General features: G+C 46.6%; 1 protein-coding gene across 2 annotated transcripts in view; it reads right to left on the reverse strand.

The window, feature by feature from the left end:
* IQCM (IQ motif containing M) overlaps window positions 1-27565 on the reverse strand; it is a 1823621-nt gene that overhangs the window by 522570 nt on the left and 1273486 nt on the right. For both annotated transcript variants that reach the window (XM_069631255.1, XM_069631254.1), the window contains exon 10: window positions 8411-8545. In XM_069631255.1, the coding sequence (XP_069487356.1) occupies window positions 8411-8545 (135 nt within the window). The remainder of the gene's footprint in view (window positions 1-8410; window positions 8546-27565) is intronic.

Here is a 27565-nt window from a genome sequence, read left to right on the forward strand (position 1 = left end):
CATCGGAAACACGTGAAAATGGTCCTCGAAAGATTGCGTCAACACAAACTTTTCGCTAAGTTGGAAAAATGTGTTTTCAACGTGACTGAAGTTGAATTCTTGGGATTCATATTATCACCTGGCGGAGTGCGTATGGATTCAAAGAAGGTCGATGCAGTTCTCAAATGGCCATCACCATCCTCCGTAAAAGGTGTGCAAAGCATGTTAGGCTTCGCTAACTTTTACCGCAGGTTTATCCCCGAATTCTCTCGAATAGTCCAGCCCATCACTGCCTTGTTAAAGAAAAACAAACGTTTTGAATCGTCTACCGAGGCGGAACAAGCTTTCCAGGATTTGAAGACTAAATTTATCTCTGCACCAATCTTAAAACACCCTCGCCCCGAACTCCCCTACATCGTGGAAACTGATGCTTCAAGCCTTGCCATGGGGGCAGTTCTATCACAAAAGGACCCGGTAACCAATCAGTTGCATCCCGTGGCATTTTGGTCCCGCAAATTCTCGCCTCCTGAAATCAATTACACGATTACTGACAAGGAACTTCTGGCTATCAAGTCTGCCTTTAAGGCTTGGCGGCATTATCTGCTGGGGGCCCGACACACCGTTACTGTGATTACGGATCACCGAAACCTGCAATATTTGAAGACCGCAAAAGCCCAATCCTCTAGACAACTCCGTTGGGCATTATTCTTTGCCGAGTTTGACTTCATAATTACCTATCGACATGGTACAAAGAACGGTAAAGCCGATGCCCTTTCTCGGATGGGAGTGGAAGAACACTTGGTCAACCCTAAACCTGTACCAATCATTCCCGAACAAAGAATTCTGGGTGTAATCGCCACAGAATCCATAGAGGAAGTTAAGGATAAAGCCAGGCAACTTGTAACTCCAGCAGACATACAGAATTGGCATCTGCAGGGAAAGGACTTTGCAGTAAAGGACAACTTATTGTATTTCCAAGAACGATTATACCTACCCAGCACAGATTTACAGAAAAAAGTAATCTCTTGTTATCACGACTCTTTAATGGAAGGTCATCCCGGTATAGCCAAGACCTCAGAAAAGATCAAGCGCTACTTCTGGTGGCCGTCTTGGAAAAAAGATATCAGAGACTTTATAATGTCCTGTGGAGTATGCGCCCAAAACAAGAGTCAAAAGGAAAGACCAGCAGGCCTCTTACGCCCTATTGACATCCCACCTCGCCCTTGGCATACGCTTTCTATGGACTTCATCACCGATCTACCTCCATGCTCCGGATACAATACGATTCTAGTAATCGTGGACTTATTCTCCAAGATGGCGCATTTCATTCCGCTCAAAGGCTTGCCAACAGCAGCAACTCTGGCCCGAGAATTTCTCGAAAACATCGTCCGACTGCACGGTTTTCCTTCGGTTCTAATTTCGGATCGAGGTAGTCAATTTATTTCTCATTTTTGGCGAAGTTGCTGTCGGTCGGCTCAAATTGATGTGAGACTATCGACCAGTCACCACCCTCAGACCGACGGACAAACCGAGAGGACCAATCAAACTCTGGAACAGTATTTACGCTGCATGCTGCAACAAACTGAAAAAACTTGGAAAGATATCCTTTGGATAGCCGAGTATGCCTACAATAACTCTGTCCATTCGGGAACTGGGAAAACCCCGTTTTTTCTTTTGTACGGCAGTCACCCTCGAACCTCGGAGTTGGATCCCCTCCAAGATCTTGAAACACCAGCAGTAGACTACCTGCATTCTACAATCACCCAAGCCTTTAAGGAAGCTGTTTCTCACCTTCAAAGGGCTAAAGAACAATACAAGAAAGGAGCAGATCAACATCGGAAGGAAGCCCCTCACTATCAAGTAGGGGATCAAGTCTGGTTATCCACCAAATATCTATCTCTAAAAGGGCCACGCACATTCAACCCAAGATACCTTGGTCCCTATTCCATCACTACCATAGTAAACCCAGTAGCGGTCAAGTTGGACTTGCCCCCGCACATGAAGATACATCCGGTCTTCCACGTCTCTCTATTAAAACCCTTGCAACCTCAAACCCGACTAACCAAATCTCCAAAACCTATCCTAGTGGATGGAGAACTCGAGTTTGAAGTCAAAAGCATTCTGGACTCCAAGATCTCCAAATCTAAACTATTCTACCTAATTGACTGGAAAGGCTACGGCCCCCAAGAGAGATCCTGGGAACCTGCTGAATATGTCCACGCTCCTCGCCTAATCAAAAGATTTCACCGAACATTTCCTGACAAGCCAAAACCCCCGGAGAAGCCCGGTTTGGGAGGGGCCTTGAGGGGGGGTACTGTCATGATCTCTGCTTCCAAAAGGTCAGGGTTTTCCCAACTCCCTTGAAAGCAGATCCATAACCCAGGTTCCGAGTGCCAACCAGTCCCAATTGGGACCTTTTGGACCCAGTCCTGGCGCCAGTGGCACCAGGCTCATAAATATGCCCAGTCCCAGCGCTGGAAGCGCCGGGCTCATAATGCTTGGGTGGACTTACCTTCAGCAGACCATGCTGCTTACTTGCCTGCCAGTTGAGCCTCTGATCCTCTTCTGTTTGGAACTACTTTTCCTGTTGGGTGGGGCTGGAGCCACTCCCTAGATTCAGAACACTGGAACTCTTCTGGAAGGCAGGAACTCTTTTCTTACCAGGAACTCTTTTCTTACTTAGGCGTGGCTGTGGAAGGAGACACCTAAGCACTACAGGAGGCTATTTAAACCACACCCGGTGGATGAATCTTGCTTTGCGTTATTCTGCAACCTCTGCAGCAGAACGCTCATCGTGTCTTCTGCATCCGGTCCTGGGCCTAAGGAAAAAGGCTTACCATCCTGAATCCAGTCTTCAGCAACACCTATAAAGACAAGAAAGAACAGGTTAGCATTCCGGCATCTGAAAGGCAAAGGCTTACCTACTCTTCGTGCGCTCCGGAGGTCTTCACACTGCATTCCGGCATCTGAAAGACAAAAGTTTACCAACTCTTCGCACGCTCCGGAGGCCTTCGACGCTGCATCCCGCATCTGAAAGACAAAACAAGGTGCGTTTAAAGACATTGGGGAACTTTAATACTCACGTGCCATTACTCCTTTCCACATCTAATCCAGTGGGTATTCCGGCACCCTGCAGCCGCTCCGAACTCGTACCTGCAAAATAAAAAGACAGTTAGAGCGCATAGTGAAGCAGGCAACAAGCGCTTACTTACGTGCTTCCAGGCGCTTCTATTCATCACACGGGCTCCATCTTCAACTCACTTCAGCCCGTCATCCGCCATCGCCGGAACCCTGCAAAACAAGAGACATCATTACTAAAGACTTTAAAGACATTTGAATGACTCGAAACTTACCGTTCGTGCAGTAAACGACGGACAGCAGTCCTCTGAAGTCAAGAGGCCTGCGCTACCTATCCAGTGAAGAAACTGGTTACAGCACCCTGCCCCGAGGCAGATGGAGAGCTCGGCATTCACTTACCTAAGGTGAGAGCGTTAACCTTTGGGGGTCTACAGGAGAGGAGAAGAGGAAAGAGATAGGGACACCCCAATAACCCCAGTTCATTAACCCCATATTTTCTATCTGCAGACATCTTACTCTACACGTCAGGCATACAGTGCACAGAGGTCCAGCCCAAAGAGCCAACCGGGTGCTACACATCACCTTTGAAGATACGGTAGTCGCCCAGTCAAGACCGGCGCCTCTGCGAGAATCAGGTGAGCGTTACAGCCCTCATAAGCCACTCGGAGTTTAGCTGGAAATAACATTGAAACCCGTACCCCCTTTCTTCTGAGGATATTCTTCATTGCTTGAACAGTTTTCCTCTGTTTCTGCACTTGTGGGCTGAAGTCCGGGAAAAGACGAATTGATGCTGAGCCCCAGCATAGCTCGCCCTATCCCTGGAGGCCTGCAGGATTGTATCTCTGTCCCTGTAATACAAAATTATTGTGATGATAGGGCGCTCAGGGGCTCTGGGGGACGCCTGGTCGCCAGGGAGTGGTGCGTTCGATCCACCAGGAACATGCTGGATACTGGGGGGCCCTCCAAGACATCCAGTAATAGTTTTTTCCACAAACCTTTCTATATTATCAACAGGGGTGGATTTGTGCACTCCCAGAATGTGTATGTACATTTCTTCTGGATCTTCCCTCAAGATCATAATTTTTTGCCACCACTTTCTTGACTGTTCGTTGCAGCTTAGCTACCTCAGACTGCAGGGCCACCACCTTATCCTTACCTTCACTGATCACCTGCTCTTCCTCCGTCATGCGCCACATAGCTTATCTATTTGTACTGCGAGATATTAACCTTACAGGTGAGGGTGTCCATTTTCACACCAAGACTGCCCATGATGCCACATATGAAATTGTTTGGAATTACTAACAGCTGCTATATGTCTAAATAGACTGACAAAACTTTATGTATTTTTTTTTAATGGTAGTAGGATTAACTGGTTTTATGTTATATAGGTGATATATTACGCTGAGCACTTTTGATTGTAATTTTTATTTTAAAGTGTACATTGGTCAAAAGATAAAACTGGCTACTGGGCTGTTTATGTTGACAACTGTTCTAATATAAATTTGAAGGAAGCACATTTGCACTTTATTTGGGAGAACTCGCTGAGATGATTGGTGTATATTCTTCTCCATTAATGGAAGTTTGTGAACCCTTTTGTGCTGGGAAAATACTGGTAATCTGAGATTGCACGGGCATTATGATAACACCAACAAAGAGACATGAATCTCACTGGGTGGGTGGAGACTGCACTGGAGTGAAGTTAGATAGAGCTGTAGAAATGTCAGTCGAGGAAAGCAATAAATGATTCCCAGACATTGAAAGCAGCACAAAGAACAGCGAAATATAGTAAACCTATACACAAAGTTTATTTCTTAATAGGTGAAATTGCGGGCCTCCTTAAATATCTGGATCAACCAAAAAAAATGCTAGTGGTCTGATTAATGTCAAATCAAGTGCTAGGAATTGCATTACACACATGTCTAAAGAGAAACTATCCATTGATCCACATTGCTCCCAATATGAAGTATGACCTAAAAGTGCTAAACACAAGGGGAAGACAGGGAAGAAGACACTATCTATGAAGACAAATCCTAATGAGGGATAAAATAATAGATCAATAATCCTGGAGCTATTAGATATGCGGGAGGCGTTGCCTAAATTTAAAGCCCCTAATAATCCAATTCATACTGGAGGGAAAAATGATATAATCCCAGCAGAACTATATTAGCAAAGTGCCTCTCTGGAAAAAACAAAGCAAAGTTACCCTCCCCCACGAAATTCTGATTACAAATAGATTTGAAGTGCTAGCGGAGGAAGTATTAGTTAACTCACCAATAGTAGATGCACCCATGGAAGCTCCTATAAGCTATAATGCTAATGAACAAGTGAGGGCAAGCAGGGGGCAAGCAAGGGAAGGCCCCAGAAGGGACAAGGGAAGCCAAACAGAGACAGCTTTAGATTTGTCCAGAGACATCGCCAAAAATAGAAAAGAGAAGGGTGAGACTTGTTGCGGCTTAAAATCTTAGGAAAACTCTGCGTTTAACTTGCAAGGAATTAAAAGAATTTACAGTGAAATCAACTCACGTTCTGTACGCCACTGATCCAGTTAAAGGGGGTGACATAACAGAAGAGGGTGGACATCGGGGCCCAGACCACAAACTAGTAACTGTGCTCTTTGTGATAAACTAAAAGGTGTCTCCCCTTTTTTGTACATCCAACCACTCCTATTTTGTAGGACCTAATGTCTCAACCCACCCCCTTTCTGCACAAACACTAGGCCGAGGAAGAGGCCGACTTAGAGTAACAAGACTAACTCTTATACATCGTACTGGACATGTGCCGCTAATCGGGTCAAGCAAAGTCAGGCACTTGACTTCAAGTGCATACAACTGATTCTAATTAGCTCTCTTTACACAGATAAAAGGCGGAACCTAGAGACACACTCTGAGCAAAGTGGAACACGAGTAGGAGAAGAACATCCGGGGTGAAAGCGAACCTACTGAAGCACAGCGATGGACCAAAGGATGAGAGCAGTAGGCTGGAAACCCTAGGAGTGCCCTGCAGGATGTCTTTGCCTCCACAAGGCTGTTAAAGACATGTTGAGAAGGCCAGATCCCAATACCGAAGATTGCATTGTCTTTCAAGGATGCCAGCGACCCACCCAGGTGAACGACAGAGTTGAGGAGGCGAGGCCAAGGCTGTGGTACTAACCTTGACTTGTGAATTGGAAATCGAAAAAGCAAGAGAGAACCGCACACAGCCAGTGAGTTGGCAAAAGCGACCTGAGAGACCAGTGTGTGCTGAGAAAGATTGAAGTTTGCAACAAAATATTGCAAGTGAAGGCTGCATTAATGTGGGTGAGACATGAGGAAAGGTAGACCTGAGAATGAACTTCAAAGCAAGAGCAGCTGTGGTATCAGTGATATTGAGTAACACAGGGGCTTTTGGCTCAGCCAAGCACCAGTTGCAATGCCAGATATAACAGGAGTTAGCACTCAAGTAACCTTTGTCAACACTCTAGGACTTTGACGGAGGTAGAAGTGCCTTTTTGTCAACATCAGCTGTTTCTCTGAAAATGTGGCAAGATCAATTTCGTTGAAACCTGTCTGATAACATTGGATCACCACAATATGAGGAAATAGTAACATTGCTTAAAATGATTGCTTATTGAGTAGCATATTTAGGGCTATGACTTTAAATCATTAGTATGGGAAGCAGGGGAAGGGCCCTTTATCACACCTCTAGGGGACCCTTCCCACTATGGTTCACCATTGAACTCTCAGTTGTCTAAAGTTGAAGTGCACATGATTTAGATTTGTTTTATCACCCGAACTTGCTTCTGGTATGTTTGGAACAAATGGAAGCAACGTCATTCAGTCTTGCCAATCACACATGCTATCCAAGGCCTTTCTGACAACCAAAATATGGCTGTCATGCATCACGTAGCACCCACCGTTCCAGAGGGCGGAGTCCAGCCCCATTTACAATAAAGTACATCAGGATCAGAGCTGCAGCGCGCTGCAACTTTGTTGCCCTGGCGCTTGTTCTGTTTGTATCCTTGCCCTGTTCTGTTTATTCCTCTTGGTTCTTCTGCTTGCCTCCAAATCCTCGCATCCTTACATTACGCTCCAGCTTCTTCTCTCCTGTCTCTATCTCCCCTCTGCTCTGTGCCGCTCAATCGTCTTGTCTCCAGCCTCTAGCTGTCATGAACTTCAGATCACGCCCCTTTTGGACCTCCTGGTCCTTGTCTCAACAGGGCTTGCATTCCGTACTACTTCCAACATGGCCGTCCAGAGCTGAAGCCCTTGCTCGCTCCATGCGCTGAACGCGGCGTGGTCTATTTATAGACCACGCCTTCCGCGGCTCCGCGCATCTCAATGCTATTGCAGAGTAGCCCAGACGTGTTTTCGTAGCTCGCGGTATTGTTTCCCTTGTCCCAGTGCTATTACCCATTCCTTTTCCTTTCCCCTTTCCTGGTTCTGAGCTTTTCTAGCCTTTTCCAGTCTCCCGGATTCCTGGACTCCGTGATCCCGGAACTAAACGCAACCTGGAACCAGACGAATCTCAAGCAGCGCTGTTCAAGACCAGGAGCGTTCGCAGGAAGGCAGCGATCGAAGTCACCGGAAAACATCGGACCCAGGTGAGAAGGGGGGAACTCCTTGACACTAGCTCAACTCTGTTATTGTGGCCATTCCTGCTTCTCGTCTTCCGCCTTCAGCCGATGCATGCATCAGCAGGCGTTGCAGCATTCATTGGTCCGCCTCGCTGGCAGCCTTGTTGCTCTGTTTCTCGGATAGCCCTGGCTTTCAGAGAGGATATGCCATATCTCTTTGACACAAAGTCCTCTGGCAAGCCCCAGGTAAGGCAGCTCGCTAAAAATGTGACTGACAAGTGTAGACTGGAGCACCATAAAGTGTTGTGCTTGGTTGAACAACGAATAATATTCTAGTGAACTTGATCCTATGCATTACAACCTGGACACTTAAATTAATGCTGGCTACATAGAAAACTATCCGATCAAAAAGAAATTCAAGGGTGTACAAAGATTTCTACACTGTTGGCTGGTCCTCACCAGAATTATGACCAATTAAAGTTTGGGATGACTAATTCAGCCAGATGTGATGTCCTTGCATTATACTGTATTAAGGCATTCAATTAGCGCCTATGGCTCCAATAATTTAAAATGTGCAATACAGATGCTGAGGCAGTTTTGAATACATTTTGAGACCGTCAATCTCAACACATATCTCTAGCTATGATGTTTATGTTTGATGTGATAATGAGCATGGTTTATATTTTGGTCATACAATACCTATGTAGACGACTGTAGAAGGCATGCTCGAACAAACTACATTTAAAATTCAATTGCATGATAACTTTTACATAAATTTTAAAGGACATGAAACGCACATACCTTTTTTGAACTCCTTGTGTCTTCTCCTTTCTGGCGCTTTCTTGAACATATTTATTAGCATTGAGAAACAATATCCATTCTCTCATGTGTTTCTTCTTGTTAACGTGAGTTACTTTACATTGAGTTTTTTGCCACCTACGAAAAAGAATGATTATCAGAATTTACAAGCAAAATGCCATGCCAGAGATGCACATGTCAATCGTTCCACAGATGTTCTACTTTATATCTGAAATTATTTTGAAAATCAGTAAAACTATGTTTCAATTCAAATCTTGACAAGAAGACAACTGAAAATAGATAACCTTAAAATCAATGAAAAACAAATAGTGTGCTCAATGTAATCGCGCCTGCTATCCCCTCTTCCTTCGCCTTTGAAATACACTTGGGCTCATGCACCCGTCAACAGAAACAAATGTACATCCTTCGGCATTCAGGTGATTTGACAGTGCTGTGACACAAACTCTGCCTTGCCTGTAACATTGAATCCACATGTTATGCGAAAGTATCAGCCTTCCTCAATCAATTCTGTGATGACAACATTTGAATGAAAGCAATCCAGACAATGCTCAAGGATGTAAGTGAATTGGCTAATTTTCTGGCCTAGTAACATGGAGACTTGGGTGCCAATCTGATAATTTGTCATATAAGATGTGTGGATTTGGGCTCCATGGCTGAGCTCCATGAAATAATAAGACATACCTGGAAAAGCAACCCCTATCCTCCGGTAGCGGCACTGGTAACCCTTAAAGCATGCATCATGTTTGACAAAGCCAGCATCACCTACAAATATTCACAACCAAAACACAGCTCTACCTGGGCAAGAAACTCCCCATCCCCTCGATGCCAGCGCACAAGCAGACTCCACAACATCGCCTGGCTGGAAACAAAAAACTACAAGGATGGAGAAAACAGGAAACAGACTGTTTCCTGTTTTGCATCATGTGTGTGGAACATGTTACCAACACAGATAAGTGTCACCCTCTCCAACTTACACTTCAGGAAGGATCTGAAGACCCTACTCTTCAAAGAATATCTGGCCAATTGCTGATCGCTCCACTCAACTCTCAGTGGAGTAACTTTGCTGAAAATGTTGGGGGGAAATGACATCTAAAGGAAAGGGGTTCCTGTCAAATGAGGGGGACAAAATGGTGTACCATGAAAGTTAGGGGGTGTGGGGATAAACACCCTTGTCCCCCCTAAAGTGACGCCCATGTCAACTCTAATTCAACCTTTCTGGAGCTCACCTACGTCTAGTATTCATTACAGCTCCTCTGCCATTCCTACAATCTTACTTGTATCCCCACGAGTGTGTTTCCTATGTAAAGCATTCTGTTGCTACCGAGTTAGGTTCTCACTTTTTCAATCCCATACATACATACATACACACATGCAACAAAGAGCCATAGCCAACAACAGCAAGATTTTTTCTAATCAAATCAAAAACATGAAAGGTTAATAGAGAACTGTACCTAAGCCACAAAACCATAAACACAATTTGGAGATCATGGATTTCTTTAACTCGTTCATTCAATGGCATGGAGAAGTCTCAATCTTTGTCAAAGCACTCCAAAGCTGACTAAAACAAACTATGGAAAGATGTGACGTTTAACACAGACAGGTTAGCTATAAACAACTATACTATATAAATTGGTGTATGGCTTGCAAACAGCCATGTACCAAGCAACAGTTCACTAGCACATTAACCATGCCTAAAGAATGGTGGTAGACTGTATATTGCAGATCAATCATTGCACAGTCGACCTAAAATTAAAAACATCACTTGAAGAAAGGCTTTCTAGACCCAGTTTGAGGGCCAAAAATTGCATAATGCTGAGTGTTTTGAATGTAATTGCTCCCATCGAATTGTAACCTCAGTGGAAGGATGATGCCAGAGGAAAAAGGAAGAGCAAGTGATAGCTGGAGGTATTTTAGAAGAGTACCGATTCCATTTAAGGAGAGAGTAACCATGCAGTAAACACAAAGCCTAACAGAGGTCCAAAGAGACTCAATTTCCCTTGACGTGACAAATTAATAAAACACAATCAAAGACTATTTAAAAATGAAAACAAATATTCACCAATGAATACTCCAAACTCACAAAATGCCATAAAGTATAAAGAAAAATATCTGTTTCAATGGAACAAATAATTCAGTATCAAGCTTCGGCCTAAAAAATAAAACATCAAATGGTAAGTATTATACAAAAACAGAATACCACGGGAGTAGGAATAGCAGATACACTTCTTTAATATTAATGGAATTCTACCATGAAAAGAAAAGCAATCGTTATTATATTATACTTTTGTAGCCTAGCACTGAAAATGAAGCTAGATTAAAACCACTCAAGCTACCGGAGAAGACGATAATTCACATAGAGAATGAGGACGTCTTCCCTACAGAAAGTAGATGGGAGGTAAGGGGGGTCTCAATAGACCAGATACAAATTGGAAGTGCCAGGGGCATTAATGAATGTTTATGACTCACACCAGCCATATGCAAGCTATGTATTTACATCCTTTACCACAAATAAAGAGGACAGACAGAAATCTATCTTACCAAATTTGGGGCTGGGAACAGTCCTCTGAAAATACTACTTGATAACTTGTACGACATGGAGAAAAGATTCTTTAGTGATGCGTTAAGTTCAAAGGCTGTTTTTCTATTAAAGCTGCGTTAAACGCACAGAACCAGTCTAACAAGTAACGATAGGTGTGGGAGGAATCTATGGGCCTCATTACGAGTCCGGCGGTAACCGAGGCGGTAAATCCGCCTGGTTACTGCCGGACTCGTATTACCATTCCACCTCTGTGATTCCCGGAATTACCGGGCATTACAACCCCGGTTTTCCGGGAATCACGAAGGCGGAATGGTGTTAATCCCCATTCCCATTGAGTCCTATCGGACTCGATGGGAATTGGGATCATGGAAACACCAGCAGCATCTCGTAATGCTGCCGGTGTTTCCTCGTCCGCCTGCAGGCGGGCGGTGTTAAACCCACAAGGTCAGACCTGGCGGGAACATCACCTCCCGCCTGAAGGAGTTGTGATCGCCCGGCATGGAAACAACAGTGGCGGCAGGTTTACCGCCACCGTTGTTTCCATACCGGGCGATTTGTAATGAGGCCCTATGTTCTGAATTTTGTAGAACATACTGCAGTAGTAATGTTACATTTTCTACATACCATTGAACATACTGCAGTTGTTAATGACACATGGTGTTATGCACAAGGGTAATCATGGCTGTATGGTGGTTTGCTATATCAAGGGATAGTCTTGCTGGAGTATTTGCCTGGTTCACTGCCATGGGGGTTCAAGAAACATCCCTGCTCATCGGGTTTGCTGATCCATGTTGCATGACTTCAGGGTCTGTGTTTGCAGGTCTGCATGGTTGTGTCTAAGAGCTCTCACCTGATATTACAGTTGTATTGTCCATTCCAAGATTTCTGCTGTTTTAATAATAATAATAATATTAATAATAATAATCTTTATTGTGTTTTAGTTCAATTTGAACTTTACACAAAAAATAACACTTTCATTAAAACATATAAAGCAATTTTTCATATAATGTAAAATAAGTCTACAACATAAAATAAAATCACACATTAAAAATACATTATACAAGCTTTCAAATTCCAATCAAATGAGACCAATGGCGACAATTAACTGATCCGGTTTGACTTTAAAAAAGTTCGAGTCAGCTATTTCCCAACATGAGTCCAAAGTCAATATAGAGAAATTTGTGAAGAAATAGAGTCAGTGTTAAGACAGTAGTTTCAAAAAGTTTGTGTTTTGATCTCTTCATAACTATGCACAAGCTTAGCCAGTATACACATGTATAGTGGGCCCAGTCTACCACATTTTCTAAAGACGTGTTTAGCCGTTTCCAGCTTGTGAGGCAGTTTACAAATCCAGCAAAAAGGCGCCTCCTCGGCCATCTTATGTTGAGACCCTTGCATTGCCAATAAAGGAAGATGGTTAGCAACAATAGCAACCAGAGGACTGCTGGATCTGGACACAGAAGCAAACATGGCTGAGCCCTCTAGTAGCATCACGGTGGTCACATCCGGTTTAGCACTTAAGCTTGGATAGATGTGAGTAGTTGTTAAGCCAGTCCCATCTATCAAGCCTTTTATCAAAGGCTATCTTAATTACCACATACGGCTTTTCTAGTTCAAATTCATTGTTCACAGCTTGAAAGTTCTTACTCCTCAATACCATTTCAGCGTTACAGTTTTCTCCCAACTTGGCCAATAAAGGATGCTTAGGATTTGTGCTGGATTTGATTTAAACTTGCCTCTCTTTTTTAGAGCCAACCCCTCTCAGAGAGGTTAAGTTCAGTTCAAGACGCAAGAACTCCATGGGAAAGGACACGGCAATCACAAATCCTTGCACCAGAAAAAGCTCTCAAGTCTGTTTAGCCATTGCCAGTACCTATAGACTATACAAAATTGTATGGCAGAAGTACTGCTTGTACAAAGACAGGATTCCTTCCAGTGAGTAACCCAAGTACTCTATAGCGAATTTACATGTTTGGAAGGTGAGCTGCCTAGCCTTTCTAGATTTTATAATTTTAATGTGACTGTAGTTCGCTGCTATACTCATTTCCAGACCTATGTAAGGGTAAATGGCTGCATATTCAAGCATACCTAGGGTGGTGTTTATCACTGTTTTATTAATTTTCCCTCCAGCTACTAGCATCACTCTGGTCTTAACCAAATTTTCCATTAAGTCATTTTCTCCGGCATAGTTTTACAGCTCATTTATCATTCTTTTCATCCCCGAAAAATGATGGTCGAACATTATCAAATTGTCTGCATATAACATGGCATCAAGAGGAGTTTGGCCAAAGTTCAGGAGACAGTTTGACTTCTCCCTCAGATGGATGGGCAGGTCTACCAGCTACAGTCGAACAACAGGGGAGCCAAAACACAACCTTGTTTGACTCCCCTGCTTATCAACAGTGGTGCTGTCACTGTACCCTCATTGTCCAAACGCATGCAGGCCGTGCTATCGCTATGTACCTGGATAAGAATTTGGAGCAACCATCCAAGGCAACCCAGTTAGTTCAGTTTAATCGATAATGTTTCCTGATTTACTTGGTCAAATGTGGATTTGAAATCCACAAAATGTATATATAATGGAGGGCCGTCTCTGAAACATGCCCCATGAATCAAGGCGTCTATCGCTCTTACATTGTGTACCGTGGCTGACCCTGGGCGAAAACCAGTCTGGAAGGGATAAAGAATGTTTTTTGTGTCAACCCACCTTTTAAGCACAAAGGTGGAGAAAAGCTTGCCAGTAACGTCCAACATGGACAGCAGTCGGTAACTGTCTGTGGCCATCCAACCGCCTTTTTTATAAACTGGTATCAATTGCGACTGCTGGCATGAGGACAGTACTTTTTTCGCTCCTGACAAAACTCCTTAAACAGAATGTATAGTAACCGGCCCAATTCTCAGGATCTTTTTTGAGGACCACGTTGGCCAAACCATTTGGGTCAGGGGCACTAGAGCCTTCCAAACCTGTTACTGTACTCTTTGAATGCTCTAGATATAAGTCCAGCGGCCAGTGCAGAAAGTCTCTTTCAATGATGACCAAATACGGGGGTTTGGCATACATTTTAGATTCAATGTGGGAACTCCAGGATAAACCTGCTATGGGTTTACCAATTGTTTAACTTTAGCACCTTTGGCCAGGGTTAGTATTTGCCAAATACAACGGGAGTTATGAGTATTAAGGGCTGCTATGGGGATTTGCCACTTTATGTTTCTAATAGTTGCTTTATATCGCTTCAGCCAATAATAGTAGGCACCTTTTACTCTTTTAATCATAATTAGGGGTTTGCTTGTTAAAGTACCCATTTTCTTGGTGCTCCTGATTTTACTGCATATCTTGCGCTTGGCATTGTGAGTAATGATTTCAAATGGTCTATTACTTTGCTTATGAATGACCATGTTGAACTTTTTTGTCTATGCCTCCGTTCTATGTGAAATCTGCCCAAGCCAGTCTTTGATCTCGTTTGCTGTGCTTTCTCTGTATTTAGTCAAAAGTTAACTCCAGTTGGCCCTGACCTAGGATAGCTGAGCAGTCCTTTTCTGTGCTAGTCTTAGACCAGCATAGGTGATTTCGTGCATGGCTGGGGACAAGATTTCCACATTTAATGGCTTTGGACTCGCTATCTTCAAAATCAACTTTTAATACAAGGATAGCAAGGCCACTGTACACGTTCAGCAACACCTTGAGGACTATAACTCGTTCTAACAGCACATTATTGCCAGCGTATCCTTATTTGGTCATGCACTTTCCCGCGAATCCCAATGCTTTCGCAGGCTTCTGCATGCCTTGTGTGTGTGCCTCTGTAGAGGAGGTCCCAGACATGGCCTGCACCCCTGCCCCTCATTTTGAGGTACCAGGAGAGTACTCACCAAGTTATGTGATTTATGAGGAACAAATGAACCAACAAAGAGCTGCACTGGGACTCTGCCCAGTGTACATCAGAAGATCCATACCTGTTGAAGCGCCCATAAGCAGACAACCCTGGGCAGCACGGTACCCCATCAGACAGCCGTACCAGCCGCTGAGACGAAATGAAGAGTACCTACAGACGGTCCATAAGAGACCAAAAGAGCCTTAATGGAAGGACAGTGGAAATGACACAAGGGCCTGGACAGACTCGCGGATGAACGAAAACAGCCACTGAAGATAGCACGCCAGTGCGAGTCGCTACGGAAATAAATGTAATGGACCCAGAGAAGAGACAATGTTAAAATGTGAGGAAACGTTGCTACGAGACAAGATGGAAGTAACTGACCAGTTAAATGTGTGTAAATTGGCCTGGAACGTAAGAAGCTAAAGAAAACGATACTGCTTGCAATGCTTAGTAGAAGATTAGAGCGGCAAGCGCCAACCATATATCTACCTCAATAAGGCACATTATACAAGTGCGACTCCATTTTGTAAAAGCAGAAATGTACCCAGGTTGCCAGAGGCCTGACAGGCCAGGTTTCGTAACCCAGCCAGAGGCAAGAGAAGGAGCAGAATCGAAACTCAACAAAGAGCGGCTCATGCCTAGGAAATCGAGGTAAACCAGAGAAAGGGAGGAGAGCGTCAGCTAACAAGACTCATACTTCAGAGCATACCAGCCTGCCCCATGAAGGTCAAGATAAGGGGGGGCCCATGCAGGTGGCGGGGCTGAAACAGAATTAAATGCACTAAAAGCTGGAAACTGAAGCAGATTCATGGTGAACTAACATGTGACCAGTCAGGCGCGAAGAGGTACCGCCGCCTGATGTCATCCAGGACCCGAGGATGCCATAACTTTTCCTGATAAGAGGCTACAGTTTTACGGCCATACCCAGCCAACTAATTGACACATAGCCCTAAGATACTGATGGATGGAAGGGCGACAGGGTGAAACTTGGGACACCAAGCACCTGGGTGTCCATTCTGCATGCTGCTAATTAAAATGGGGATTTATGTCTAGGGGTGTAAACCTGCCCAATCACAATGGACCAAGTTATCTCAAGTCCTATATATCGTAGAACCAATGAGGAGACGTAATTGTAATGACGTCTATCATATCACGTGTGATGTAGTGGGATGGGGCGTAGATGCCCACCCGATAAGAATTATCCAATCCGCATGCTCCATTATCATATACAGATATAGCTCCTATACTTAAGTTACCTTTCCTAACCAATTATATTGCATGTCGAGTTTTGTAGAATTAGACGTCAATGATGATGAATATTGCCTATAAGAATTGCTGTTAAACTGAAGTACGAGGAAGTCGGAGCGAGACGGGGGTTCGTAACAATGCTGATTCCTAACTGCTTCCCCGTTTGATGTACTTGTCATTAAACAGACTTCCCTTTGCCAAACTACTGAGTCCTCATTATTGAGTTGGGTTGGAGTAAGTGAATCCTGCACCCCATTCCTCACGTGGTGCAGCTATCTTGTCTTACAGGTTCTAGAGGGTGAGCGTTGACCTATGGGCCCGTCGGTGGATTTCTCTCCTCCTGAACACCTCCAGGATGTGGGCTGGAACGTCTGGTTCCAATACATGGGTGCCAGAGAGTCTGGAGTGCCATGAATGACTGGGACCACCGTGGTCTGTGATTGGTCCACGTATGGAGTGGGTGTTTGTGAGCAGATCTCCCATTGGGTCGTCTCCGTTTTGGTGCGAAGGGAACTTTGGATAAGAGGAGGCTGAAGACACCACTACCATGTTGATCTCCTGAGTTCTCACTGAACAAAGGATAGGATCCAAGTAATAGGATAGGATGCAACACGAAGACGAGTCGAGGAACAGCTGGTGACCCGCTGAAAGGTTTGGCACCCTGAGCCCGCTGTCGTCCATGGGACCCCTCTGCATCTGGTCATCCTAGAAGGTCTGCGAAGACGCTTCGGCCCATTGGAATAGTGGGACCAACTATTCTTGGCACCTTCATCAAACCCTGCAAGTAAGCTTTCTCAGGGCCAACCAGTGGACTGACCAGCTTACCCAGTTGCTTTGCTCTGTCACCGCCGCTGTTTCAAGGAGGCCCTCAAAACTTGCTATACTGCTAGCTCTGTGTCCCTGGCACCCTCACACTGAATTTTGTACTCTTGGCATTCCCAGGTCTGAAGTGAGACGCGTGCACCAGGACCGGAGTAAACGCGGTTTAAGTGTTGCCCTGCCACGGCAACATCCTTTGCAAGTCTGCTGCATTTGTGACCCTCTTGCCCGTGAAGCCTGCTGCAGTGAAACTGGGTCGATTCATCAATCTGGAGCGGAGAAATCGCCACTGTCCCATTTGGGAATCATCGCTGTATCTCAGGAACTGAAAGGTGCCGAGACATCCTTTTCGCCGCATTCAAACCTGCAAGCGAAGTGGGCTGAACTGGTGGAGTTTGAGTTCACTTGCGTCAGGGACCGGTGAGTACTCCATACCGCAACCGGTGGCCCCTAGTGCAAGTGCCCATTTTTACGCACGAGTGGCCCCTGGGGGTCCCTCTCCTTTCCACTGCTATTGCAAAATAGCGACTCCATCCCAAACTCTCGAACTGCCTCTGCCTTCAAGTGAAGGTCCTTCTTGAATAGTGGGAACTTGTTCTGCATCACCTCATCGACCTTCCCGAGCTACTAGAGACCCTTGAATAGACCCTATTCTCCCCATTGGGACAATCGCGTGCGCTGGCATTGCATGTACTATTGAGCACAAGGCTCCTCTCTTCTTTGGCCTCTTAGTTAGGTGTATTATCGATGTCGAACTGGGCCTAAAGACTAGCTGCACTGCCTGTTTCCTTCCCCTCTCGGTTGTCGACATATTTGGTGCATTTAACCCTTTAGACCCCAATTGTCTTGTATACACATTGTATTGATAGTGTTGTGTTGGTTTACTTGGTGGTACTGTGATTCTTTTGCTATGGTCTATGTTACAAAGGCCTTGTAATAAATGTGTCTATATTTTTGATACAACACCTGTCTGGAGTAATTTGTAAGTGTCCTTGCTCTGTGTGTTCATTGAGGTCCTTCAGTCACCCTCACCCCTCCTGAGACTTAGTCTTGACCGCCTGCCATAGCTACCCTGATTGGTCTGGCTTGTCCAGAGGTTACCCTGTTCCAAGAAACTAGGCTGGCCTTCTGAACCCCTGGCCACCAGTTGAGTGTTCGGAAATCCATCTTAACAACTCTTACCTCTGGAACAGACTCACCTCAAGCAAACAGGTTGCGTAGCGCTGCTTGTCCGACTCTTGAATCTTCCCTGCATTTCCTGTTGAAACAGTAGACCATGGACCTCCATGTAGCAGCACTGAAGATGTCCAGCAGGGGCACACCAGGTAGGAACACTGTCATCGCAGCTATCACTCTGGTGGAGTGGGCTATTGGACGGCCAGGCAGCAGTCGGTTCGCCAACCGATGACAGTGTGTGATGCAGCCGGAGAGCCACCATCAGATGGAAGACTTGGACAAGGCCTTCCCATGGTTCACAGGACCAAACTTCACGTTGTGAAGTATTCCGAAAAATCTTTGTGCATGCCACGTAGAACTTCAGGGCACAAGCAACGTCCAGCGAGTGCAAGGTCCTTTCAGCCAGTGATAGAGGCTTAGGGAAAAACACAGTTAACACCAAAGGCTCATTGAGGTGGAATTCTGAAAGAACCTTTGGCATGAAAGAGTGGTGCATCTGCAGCACCACCCTCGATTTGTGGAAAGTCAGATATGGCTGCTTGCAGGATAGGGCCTGGATACCCCCACTCTCCTAGCAGAAGTGATGGCCACAATGTAAGCAGTTTTCCACAAGAGGAACTTGAGAGGGGCCTGATGCATAGGCTCAAATGGGTCCCCCATGAGCCTCATCAGCACCACATTGAGTTCCCACACTGGGGCAGGCGCCTTCACCAGGGGGGTGGGGATCAAAAAAGTCCTCCTAGACGAGTCGAAGAGATGAAAGTGAAGATCTTCCTGGAGACCTGGTGTAGCAGGAGTTAGCCACCAGATGCACTTTGATGGAGGCATGCACCAGTCTCGCCTTGGCCAAGGATAGCAAGTACGGAAGAATCTGCTGGGGTTGAGACCCTTAGAGGGGAAATCTTCTGAGACCGGCACCACGTCGCAAAACGCTTCCATTTGTGACTGTAGCATTTCAAAGTCGACAATGCCCTGGCCTTGGCAAGGACTTCCCTACAGTTCACCGACAACTCATATCCTCCAAACTCTAGGGATGCAGGAGCCAAGACCTCAGGTTCAGTGACCCTAGGTCGTGGTGAAGGATTGCTCATCCTTCTCTGGTGAGAAGATCCAGAACCACCAGCAGCTTGTCCGGAGGCGACGCTGACTGGCTGAGAAGGTCCGGATACCAAATCTGCCTCCGCCACGCCGGGGCAATGAGTATCATCCTGCACTGGCACCGTCTGAGTGCATTGATGACAACGGAAAAAATGCGTACAGAAACAGGCCTTCCCACGGGAAGGAGAACACGTCCCCCAGGCTCCACGGTTGTTGGAATCTGCTGGCAAACTTCTGGCATTTGGAGTTTGCCGCCGCAAACAGGTCTATCTGTAGTCTGCCCCACTGGACAGAGATATAGTCCACCTGGTCCTGCTGAAGTTCCCACTCGTGCAAGGAGCGCAATCCCCTACTGAGGTAGTCTGCGATGGCGTTCTTGATTCCCCCCAGGTGAAGAGGAACGAGGAACATCTCCTGTCCGACGGCCCAGTGCCACAAGTCCTGCGCTTCTTTGGAGAGCGCTGGGGATCCAGTGCCCCTCTGCTTCCTGATGCAGAACATTGTGGTGCTGTTGTCGGTGAAGATTCGTACCACCTTGCCCTTCAGAGACGGCAGGAACAACTTGAGTGCCAGAACACTGCCCATAACTCTAGGATATTTATATTGAGATCCCTCTCCTCTGCCAGCCGCAGGCCTCTGGTGTGCAGACGTCTGGTGTGGGCTCCCCAGCCCTACAGGGAAGCGGTATGGGGGTTCTGAAATCCTGTGCCTTGAGTGATGTTGGAGCGTATGCCCCACTACTGCATCGGCCGACAGAAATCCTTGTTCAGTGGGATCTTGTCTGCAAAGCTCCCAGACACCTGTATCCACCGATCATCCAGGAATTCCTGAAGAGGTTACATCTTTAACCTTCACAGCTGGATAAGGTAGATGCAAGACAACATCATGTCAAGCAGCGACTTGATGGTTCGTACCATGGCAGTCTTCATTGACATTTTCCTGTTCTACCAATGATGCTTCCCTCCCTCCCCTTCCTCTCCCATGGTGATCGCTCATGTCATGACTTTTTCTCATGTCCGTCACCACATTTGGGCACCATGATGGTATGTTCTATGTTTTTATGTTTTGATGAATTTACACATGTTTTCTCGGAATCATAATGGTGTGGAAACAAACTGGTGATATATTTTGTTTTGTGTTTTTAACAAAAATGCTGATCTGTTTGGGTCATATGCTGGATAATATGATTGATATGCATTTGGTCTTTTGGGAACCCCTGGAAATCTGTTTTATCTATACATCACAAAAATTGCCTTTTACTTTAATTTTATTGAAATTCTGCTATCTTGTATATGGTATATCAAGCAACCCTTAATGCCCAGATTTGAAAAAGGCACATTTAGGGTGCCGAAACACGTGTCATCCTTATGGGCTATCAATAAATATAAGATGAATTAAGAAAAACTGGTTTTGGTTCATACCTGAACTTCACTGTGGCGCAGTAATAGAGGGGCGCAGAAACCCCTCTTTTCACTTCATTGACAACAGGTGTTGCACTGTCCCGTGAATGGCTGCTATTCTCTCCTCTGACGGTGTAACACTCACCTGGTATCCACGGGGACGCCATTCAACCTGGCCCGACCCTTCGCTCCCTCTTGAACCTCTTCCCTTGGTAATGCTTCAAAGAGTTGGGCCTGCAATACAAGAGTGCTGGGTTCAAACTTAATTGTTCCTTGCTGCTTAACCCCCCGCCTCACTTGAAAACCAGACCTTCCCTCAGACCTGTCCTCACTTTGATTTTTTGTACGATGCGCTCTCCATCCTGCTTCTCAATGCAGGGGCGTGTAGATGGAGCGGGCGTGTTGCGACCAAGTTACTTCAATGGTGCAAGCCCTGTTCCAACTTTGTTAAGGTAGGTTGCTTCTTCACAGTTTTGATTTTTTCAGGCTCTCTTCTTTCTTTCTTCCTCCTTATTTATTTGCTAATGTCTCTGTTTTCTTTCCTCCAGGTGTGGAAAGCGATCTTGGCGTTGCCATGCGGATCGGCGTGGAGCAGGTATTGGTGAGCGAATTCGCGTTGCGCGGCATTTTCTGAAAGTACTGTGTGATGCGCGATGTTAATTTGCCTTTCTTATGCTAACCTGTGTCTCTTGTCTTGCTTGCAGGTCGCTATGATGTTCCAGAACGGATGCCGACCATGAGACGTTCGAATCAGGTGAGAGTCTTGTACTTCCTTAACAAGAATGATTAGGTGCTCACTAATGCTGTTCTTTCTCTTTCTCCTTTCCAGGTTGCTGTGCTCCGGAAGAGGATGCAGCGCCTAGATGCTGGTGTTCCGGAGAAGGATGCGGCGCCTAGATGCTGGTGTTCTCTGGACCGGGTAAGAGATGAACCGAAGACAGGATGCTACTCACAGGTAAGTGCTGTAGTAATGATGTTCTTGTTCTTTCAGGGTGCGCGATGCCAGGATTCAGCAGGTAAGGAATTCAGGAGGCAGAGCTGGACACAGTGAGCGTCACGCTGCTAACCGCAGAGTAACATGAAGCGTGTTTCTCTTTTTGGGCGTGGCTTATATAGCCGCAGGTATTCCAAGGCCCGCCCACACCCAAAACACTAGACTGCGTGGCTCAGTTCTTGGAACTGATCTATGTGGGAGCCTCCATGTTGGACCCAGCCCTTTACGAAGTCCAGGCCCCCATATTACCTTCTCATTAAGCATTAGCCTGGTGCCAGAGGCACCAGGACTGACTCCAGGAGAGTCTTTGGCAAGGCGGCAAAGGCCTTTGAGGCCATAATAGGAGACCCTAACTTGGCTCCAAGGAGAAGACTGACTTGCCTATGAGGGTTGGGGGTAGGGATCATGACAGACGGCGACACTAGGTAGGAGACCGTGTTGAGCCTGGCTCCTAGGAACAGTGCGTTCTGCGATGGTGTCAAGCAGGACTTTGAATAATTGATGGAAAATCCTGATCCGTCAGAAGCTGGACGATCCTCTCAGTGTGTCCGATGGCTAACTCTTGCGAGCTGACCTGGATGAGCCAGTCGTCGATGTAAGAGTACACATGTATCCCCCGTCGATGCAGATGGGCCGCCACTGGTGACAGACACTTCATGAACACCTAGGGGGCCCACTTCAAGCTGAAAGGAAGGGCCTTGAACTGGTACTGCCATCCCTGCACTGTGCAGCGTAGACACATTTGGTGGTTTTTGCGAATGGGGACGTGGAAGTAGGCGTCCTCCAGGTCCAGAGACATCAAGAAGTCTCCTTCTTCAAGTTGACCGAGCACATGCTGCAACATGACCATCCTGAATTTTTGGGACTTAAGGTATTCAGATGTCGCAGGTCCAGGATGGGCCTCCAGCCCCCTGTCTTCTTCGTGACCAAAAATGATCTGGAATAGACGCCTGAGCCCCAGAGTCATCATGGAAACCAGCTCTATCACCCCTTTTCATAGCAGGACTCGTACCTCCTCCAAGAGCTGAGGGATGTGTTGCTCCTGCTGGGTCACCGGAGGGATCCGCAGACATCTATGCTGAAACTCCAGTGAATGGACTTGGACGACAACGCCCAGCACCCACCTGTCGGTGAGGATCCCGTCAGCTGACCTCCCACCGGGGTGCCCGGGTGGGGGCCTGACATCCTGGCCAGTTCAGGTCTGCTTTGGCACCAGCGTCCTGCCTTGCGGGTGACAGTGGCACTGGACTCCTCCACTGTAGGCCTGGGAACAGCCTCTGTAGGTTTCCTGAGTCGTGGATCTTGAAGGTTGGCGGTATGACGAGGACAAACCTTTTGACAACCTGCTCGACTTTCCTCTGGAGGAGCGAAACGAAGAGCAGTGCTGTTGGAGCGTGCCCAGGGAACGAGCCGTCTCTGTATCCACCTTGATGGCCTACAGGGACTCGTCAATGTCGTTCCCATAAAGGTTATCTCTGTCAAAAGGCATGTCCAGCATCTTCGCGTGGACCTCCTGGCGGAAATTTGTGGCCTTCAACCAGCCCTGATGATGACGGCAGACACCGTTCCCCATCTGCCAGAACTCAGCGTCGGCAATGTCCAATGCCGCTGTGTTGGCGTGATCCAATGCTACCTCTCCCTCCTGGAAGAAGGTGATCGCCTCCATCCTCTTGTCATCAGGGAGGAACTCCAGAATTGGGCCCAACTTGTACGAGAGCTCCCTGCCGTACCTGGTCAGGATCGCCAGTGCGTTGTCCGCCTTGATGGTGGACGCCACTGTGCAAAATGTCCTTTCTTCCCATGGTGTCCATCTTCTTCCCCCTCCATGTTCAGAGGTACTGAAGACGACAAGGACAGGTTAGCTGACTGTTTCCTCGTGGCCACCGAAACCACTGAATCCGGCGATGGTTGCAACCTCAGGCACTTGGGTGCGGATTACGGCAACCGGTACTTCTTCTCTAGCCTATCCCATTTGGCCGGTTCTTGAAGTGGGCCAGGCCCTCCCTCGCACGTTGTCCAGAAGGGCCACCACCATGATCGTCTTCCTCTTGGCCTTGCGGCTCTGGCACAGGAAACCCTCCTTCTTGGTTTCTTCTGTCACAAGCTGGAAAAACTCAGAGGCTTTGGTGACCATGGAATGGAATGACCCCACCTCATGTGGTGGAGACACCCACGGCTGCTGGGACCCGCCGCCTGATTTGTTGATATCGTCATCATTGTCACTCGTCAATGTGGCTGTATCTGTTCCAGTGTCCGGGTCCATTGGGGGTGAGGCTGCCTGGGGCGGATCTGGAGGCCGAAACGGGGGCGTCGGATGACACTTCCTCTTATTTGCCATAGGTTGATCAGGGGCCTGGAGGGCCATAGGAAACGGGCCCTGCGGCATCCTCTTCTGGATCTCCGACACCAAAGTGTGGAGGCTCGACAGGATGTTCAGAGATACATCCTTCGGCTGGGCTGATGTGATCGGACCACTAGGCCCCGTGCTATTGTCGTCCTCCTCCTCCACGTCCTTGTGAACCATGTGTAAGGGCTCCAGGTCCTCATCGTCTGTGGACGAAACTTCCATGGCCTGGGACACGGACTGGGGCTGGTCTGGGACCTCCTTGCACCCCCTTTTTTCCACCCTGAGGGGTTGAAGCAGGGCTCAGAGATGGCATTCTCTTCTCTGGCATTCCAGCAGAATATGCCACAGTCACTGCAGCTATTTCCCGCCTCGGAGGCAGAGAAACCTTCTGCACTTTGGGGGTTACCTTTACGGGGTTAGCCCCTTGAGCCTTCGTGAGTGCCGCCACCACCAGCTCTACCATCGACTAAGACATCTCCTGGGCTGCTTGGGCCTTCAAGGGCAGGTCTGCTGTCTTCTCCTCTGTCTCTAGCTTCTCGGGCTTCTACCTGGCTTAGCTGGGTTGGACGATTTCCTCTTCGAGGAGGAGCTTAATCGCTTGCTGGCCATGGAGGCGGATGGTGATGTCAATCGCGCCCTGCCCATCTTGGGACCCGCTTGCGCAGCGACCCCGATGGAGCCGGACTTGCGGTGCTTGGCCTTGTCTTGGGCCCCCATGGATGAGGCATCCTCAAAGGACTTAGAAGCCCGCATCTCGGACCAGCCGGTCTTGGGTGAGACATGACCCTGCATGGAGCCTGCGGCAGAGGCCATGGCGTTCAACCATGCCGCCAGTCTACTTTGTCGATCCTTCATCGTCTTCTTGGAGAAGCTGAGGCAGATCTCGAACTCTCCTTGCTTGTTGTCCAGATGAAGACAGTAGAGGCATTGGAGGTGTTTGTCCGTACAGGTCCTGAAGAGGGATCATCCTTCCATCCTCTCTGCCGTCATGGTCGGAGGGCCAGAAGTAGGCATGATGGCCTTCCGGAAATTTCTAAGAAACTTTGACGATCTTTGCCCTTGAGGGGCGCAGAAATTCACTGACACCAGATCCCCGCTGTCGGCAGTTGGAGATAAGAGCACAAATAGAACAAAAATAGAACTTTTTCAGTTGAAAAACGAAAACATAGAATTAGCTCACGGAGCACAACTCGAGGACTCCCAACACTGAAGCGTGCAGTAACAATCTAAAGATGGTTGCCAGAGCAGCAGCTTAGGGAGAGGACTGTCATTGGATGGGGGCAGTATCACCCAGAGGACAGTGATTGGTTTAGAGGAGAAATACGGTTTATAAGTGAAACTGAAACTGTTTTTCTTTTACAGAGGATTCCCGGCCTGACGACGGGGTATATTCATGAGCATGTGAATCATGCCAGAACCCATGCTGGAGAAAGATACATGCTGTTTTTATGCATTTGTATTGGTCATTTTTGTATGGCTCAGATGCACTGCAGCGTTAATATCACAAAAGCACTCCATCATAAAAGTGATCATTAAATGTTGCGCATTTTCTCAAACATTTTACACAACAGCAGATTACTGGCACACAAGCATAAACCACGTCAAGGCAAAAACTGCAGTGAACATTGAGAGAGCTTTCAACCAACCATGGTTTTGTGAGCCGGCTTAATTATAGTTCACAATTATGCTCCGTGCTCAATGAAACAATCAAATTCCAGACAATGGAGTGTCATTTTCCCCTATGCCTAGTCATCCTGTATCATCAAGTATTTTTAATGCCCAGTTTACGGATTTAGCATTACAATGTGCAATTGCATCATGTGTGGTGGAGTGCTGTGGGATATTGTGCTGCATTTCATCTTTAATGTATAAAATGACTAACATAGTCGGGCCTGAGCTGATTTCCAAGCTAAAGGGGCTTGTTGTGGCTGGCCATACCATGAAATAAATCCATAAATGGCTTTTAATGCTATGAATTTATCTCACTTCGTATTTTATAAATTACCAAATGGTGCAAACAAACCCTCACAGAAGAGGATTGTCAAGCACCAAGACAATTAAGTACGGTGTTCAGTTGGGTGGGGGTGCACTGTGTGCCCATTTCTAATAATGACCTAGTTGTACAACCCGTGGTGTAGTGTGACACAATTCCCTCTGAAGAGATGTTGTGCTCTGCCTCGTAGCAGAAGTGGATGTATACAACAATCCACCTGGAGGTGGTCTTTTTGGTCACAGCCACCTGTAAGAGTGCAGAAGCAGGAGACTGATTATCTGGTGGCATGTTGTTGGTTATAGACCTTTATTAATAACCAAAGGAAAGTAAAACCCTAACTATCCGGATTTCTAAGAGGGGTTTCCCAGCCTCAAATAAACTGGGGAGTCTGTCAGGAGGTCTTGTCAAAAGTAAATGGTCCCACTGTCGTGTACTAAACCTATTTCCTTCCTTTACATTCTCAATGAACTAAAGAAAAAGGATGATCTTCTCAGTTCAGAAGGATGGCGCTCTCTCCCTGGACGATTTCCTCACCTTCAGTTATAGGAAAAATTAAATGGTCTTCGACATGGGCAGAACATCAAAACAGTCTCAAAAGGTCAATTGGACTGACTCTCCACCAGGGTACATATAAATAAAGTACAAATAAAATAAAATACTTTATCTTCACATTGTTCAAAAACTCCCAGGTCTTTCTCAGGTTTCTTAGGATGTCAAGAGAGTGTCTTCTTATCTTGATGGTTTGTAGAATGGTCACCAAAACACCAGGGGTAATGGCTCCCTTCCCCTGGTCTCAGACATCTTATGGTGCCAAGAGACTGACTCCCTTCTCTTGGCTGTTTGCAGAAAGTTCCAACACGCCAGGGGGTATGACTCACTTCCCCTGGTTTCAGACTTTCTTTTACAATCAACCTGTTTTTCCACTTTGTCAAGTTATAACTGTTACAATGCTTCCAAAACTGTGTCAAGGGTAATGTTTCCTTTCCCTTGTTTTGCTCTTGGACTCACAGTCATATTGACTCCCTTTTCTGTCAGGCACTGTGACTATCAAGATTGAAGAGGATACTTCAATGGGTGCTGGCCCAGACTTGCATGCACAATCCACCTAGTATACTCTCCTGCCAGGTACTATTATTATGAGGATCAATAAAGATGCTCTTATGGGTGCGGGTCACAGACTCGCAGATTCAGTCCACCTGGCATACTCTCCTGGCAGGTACTGTGTCTATGATGATTAGTCAAGAGGCTTTCATTGCCTTCGTGGGTGTGGGTCCCTGACTCACACTTTCTTCTCTCACTGTTAAGTCCACCTGGTTTACTAGTCTGCTAGGTACTGATACTATAGTGATTGGCTTGGATGCTTTCACAACTTCTTATATTCTCAGGGCTGGGATTCCAGACCTGTGACTCTTGTTTCCCTCCAGGTTCCCAGCTTCTACACCATTGCCTTGGGCCCCTTTCACCTCCCCTCACACTCACGTACCTGTCTCTATGGTCTGCAATGCTCTCGGGACTCTGCTGATGCTTCTGGCCCACCTCAGTGTTTCCTCCCTGGTCAGCATTCCCTTTCTGCTTGCGGCAGCACCCCAGGGGAAATTTCCTTCCAGCGATGATGCTTGCTGCTTTGCACGTTCGACGCCCCAACAGCTGC

The sequence above is a fragment of the Ambystoma mexicanum genome, chromosome 6q, assembly GCF_040938575.1.
Source record: "Ambystoma mexicanum isolate Mex_15411 chromosome 6q, UKY_AmexF1_1, whole genome shotgun sequence".
NCBI lineage: Eukaryota > Metazoa > Chordata > Amphibia > Caudata > Ambystomatidae > Ambystoma > Ambystoma mexicanum.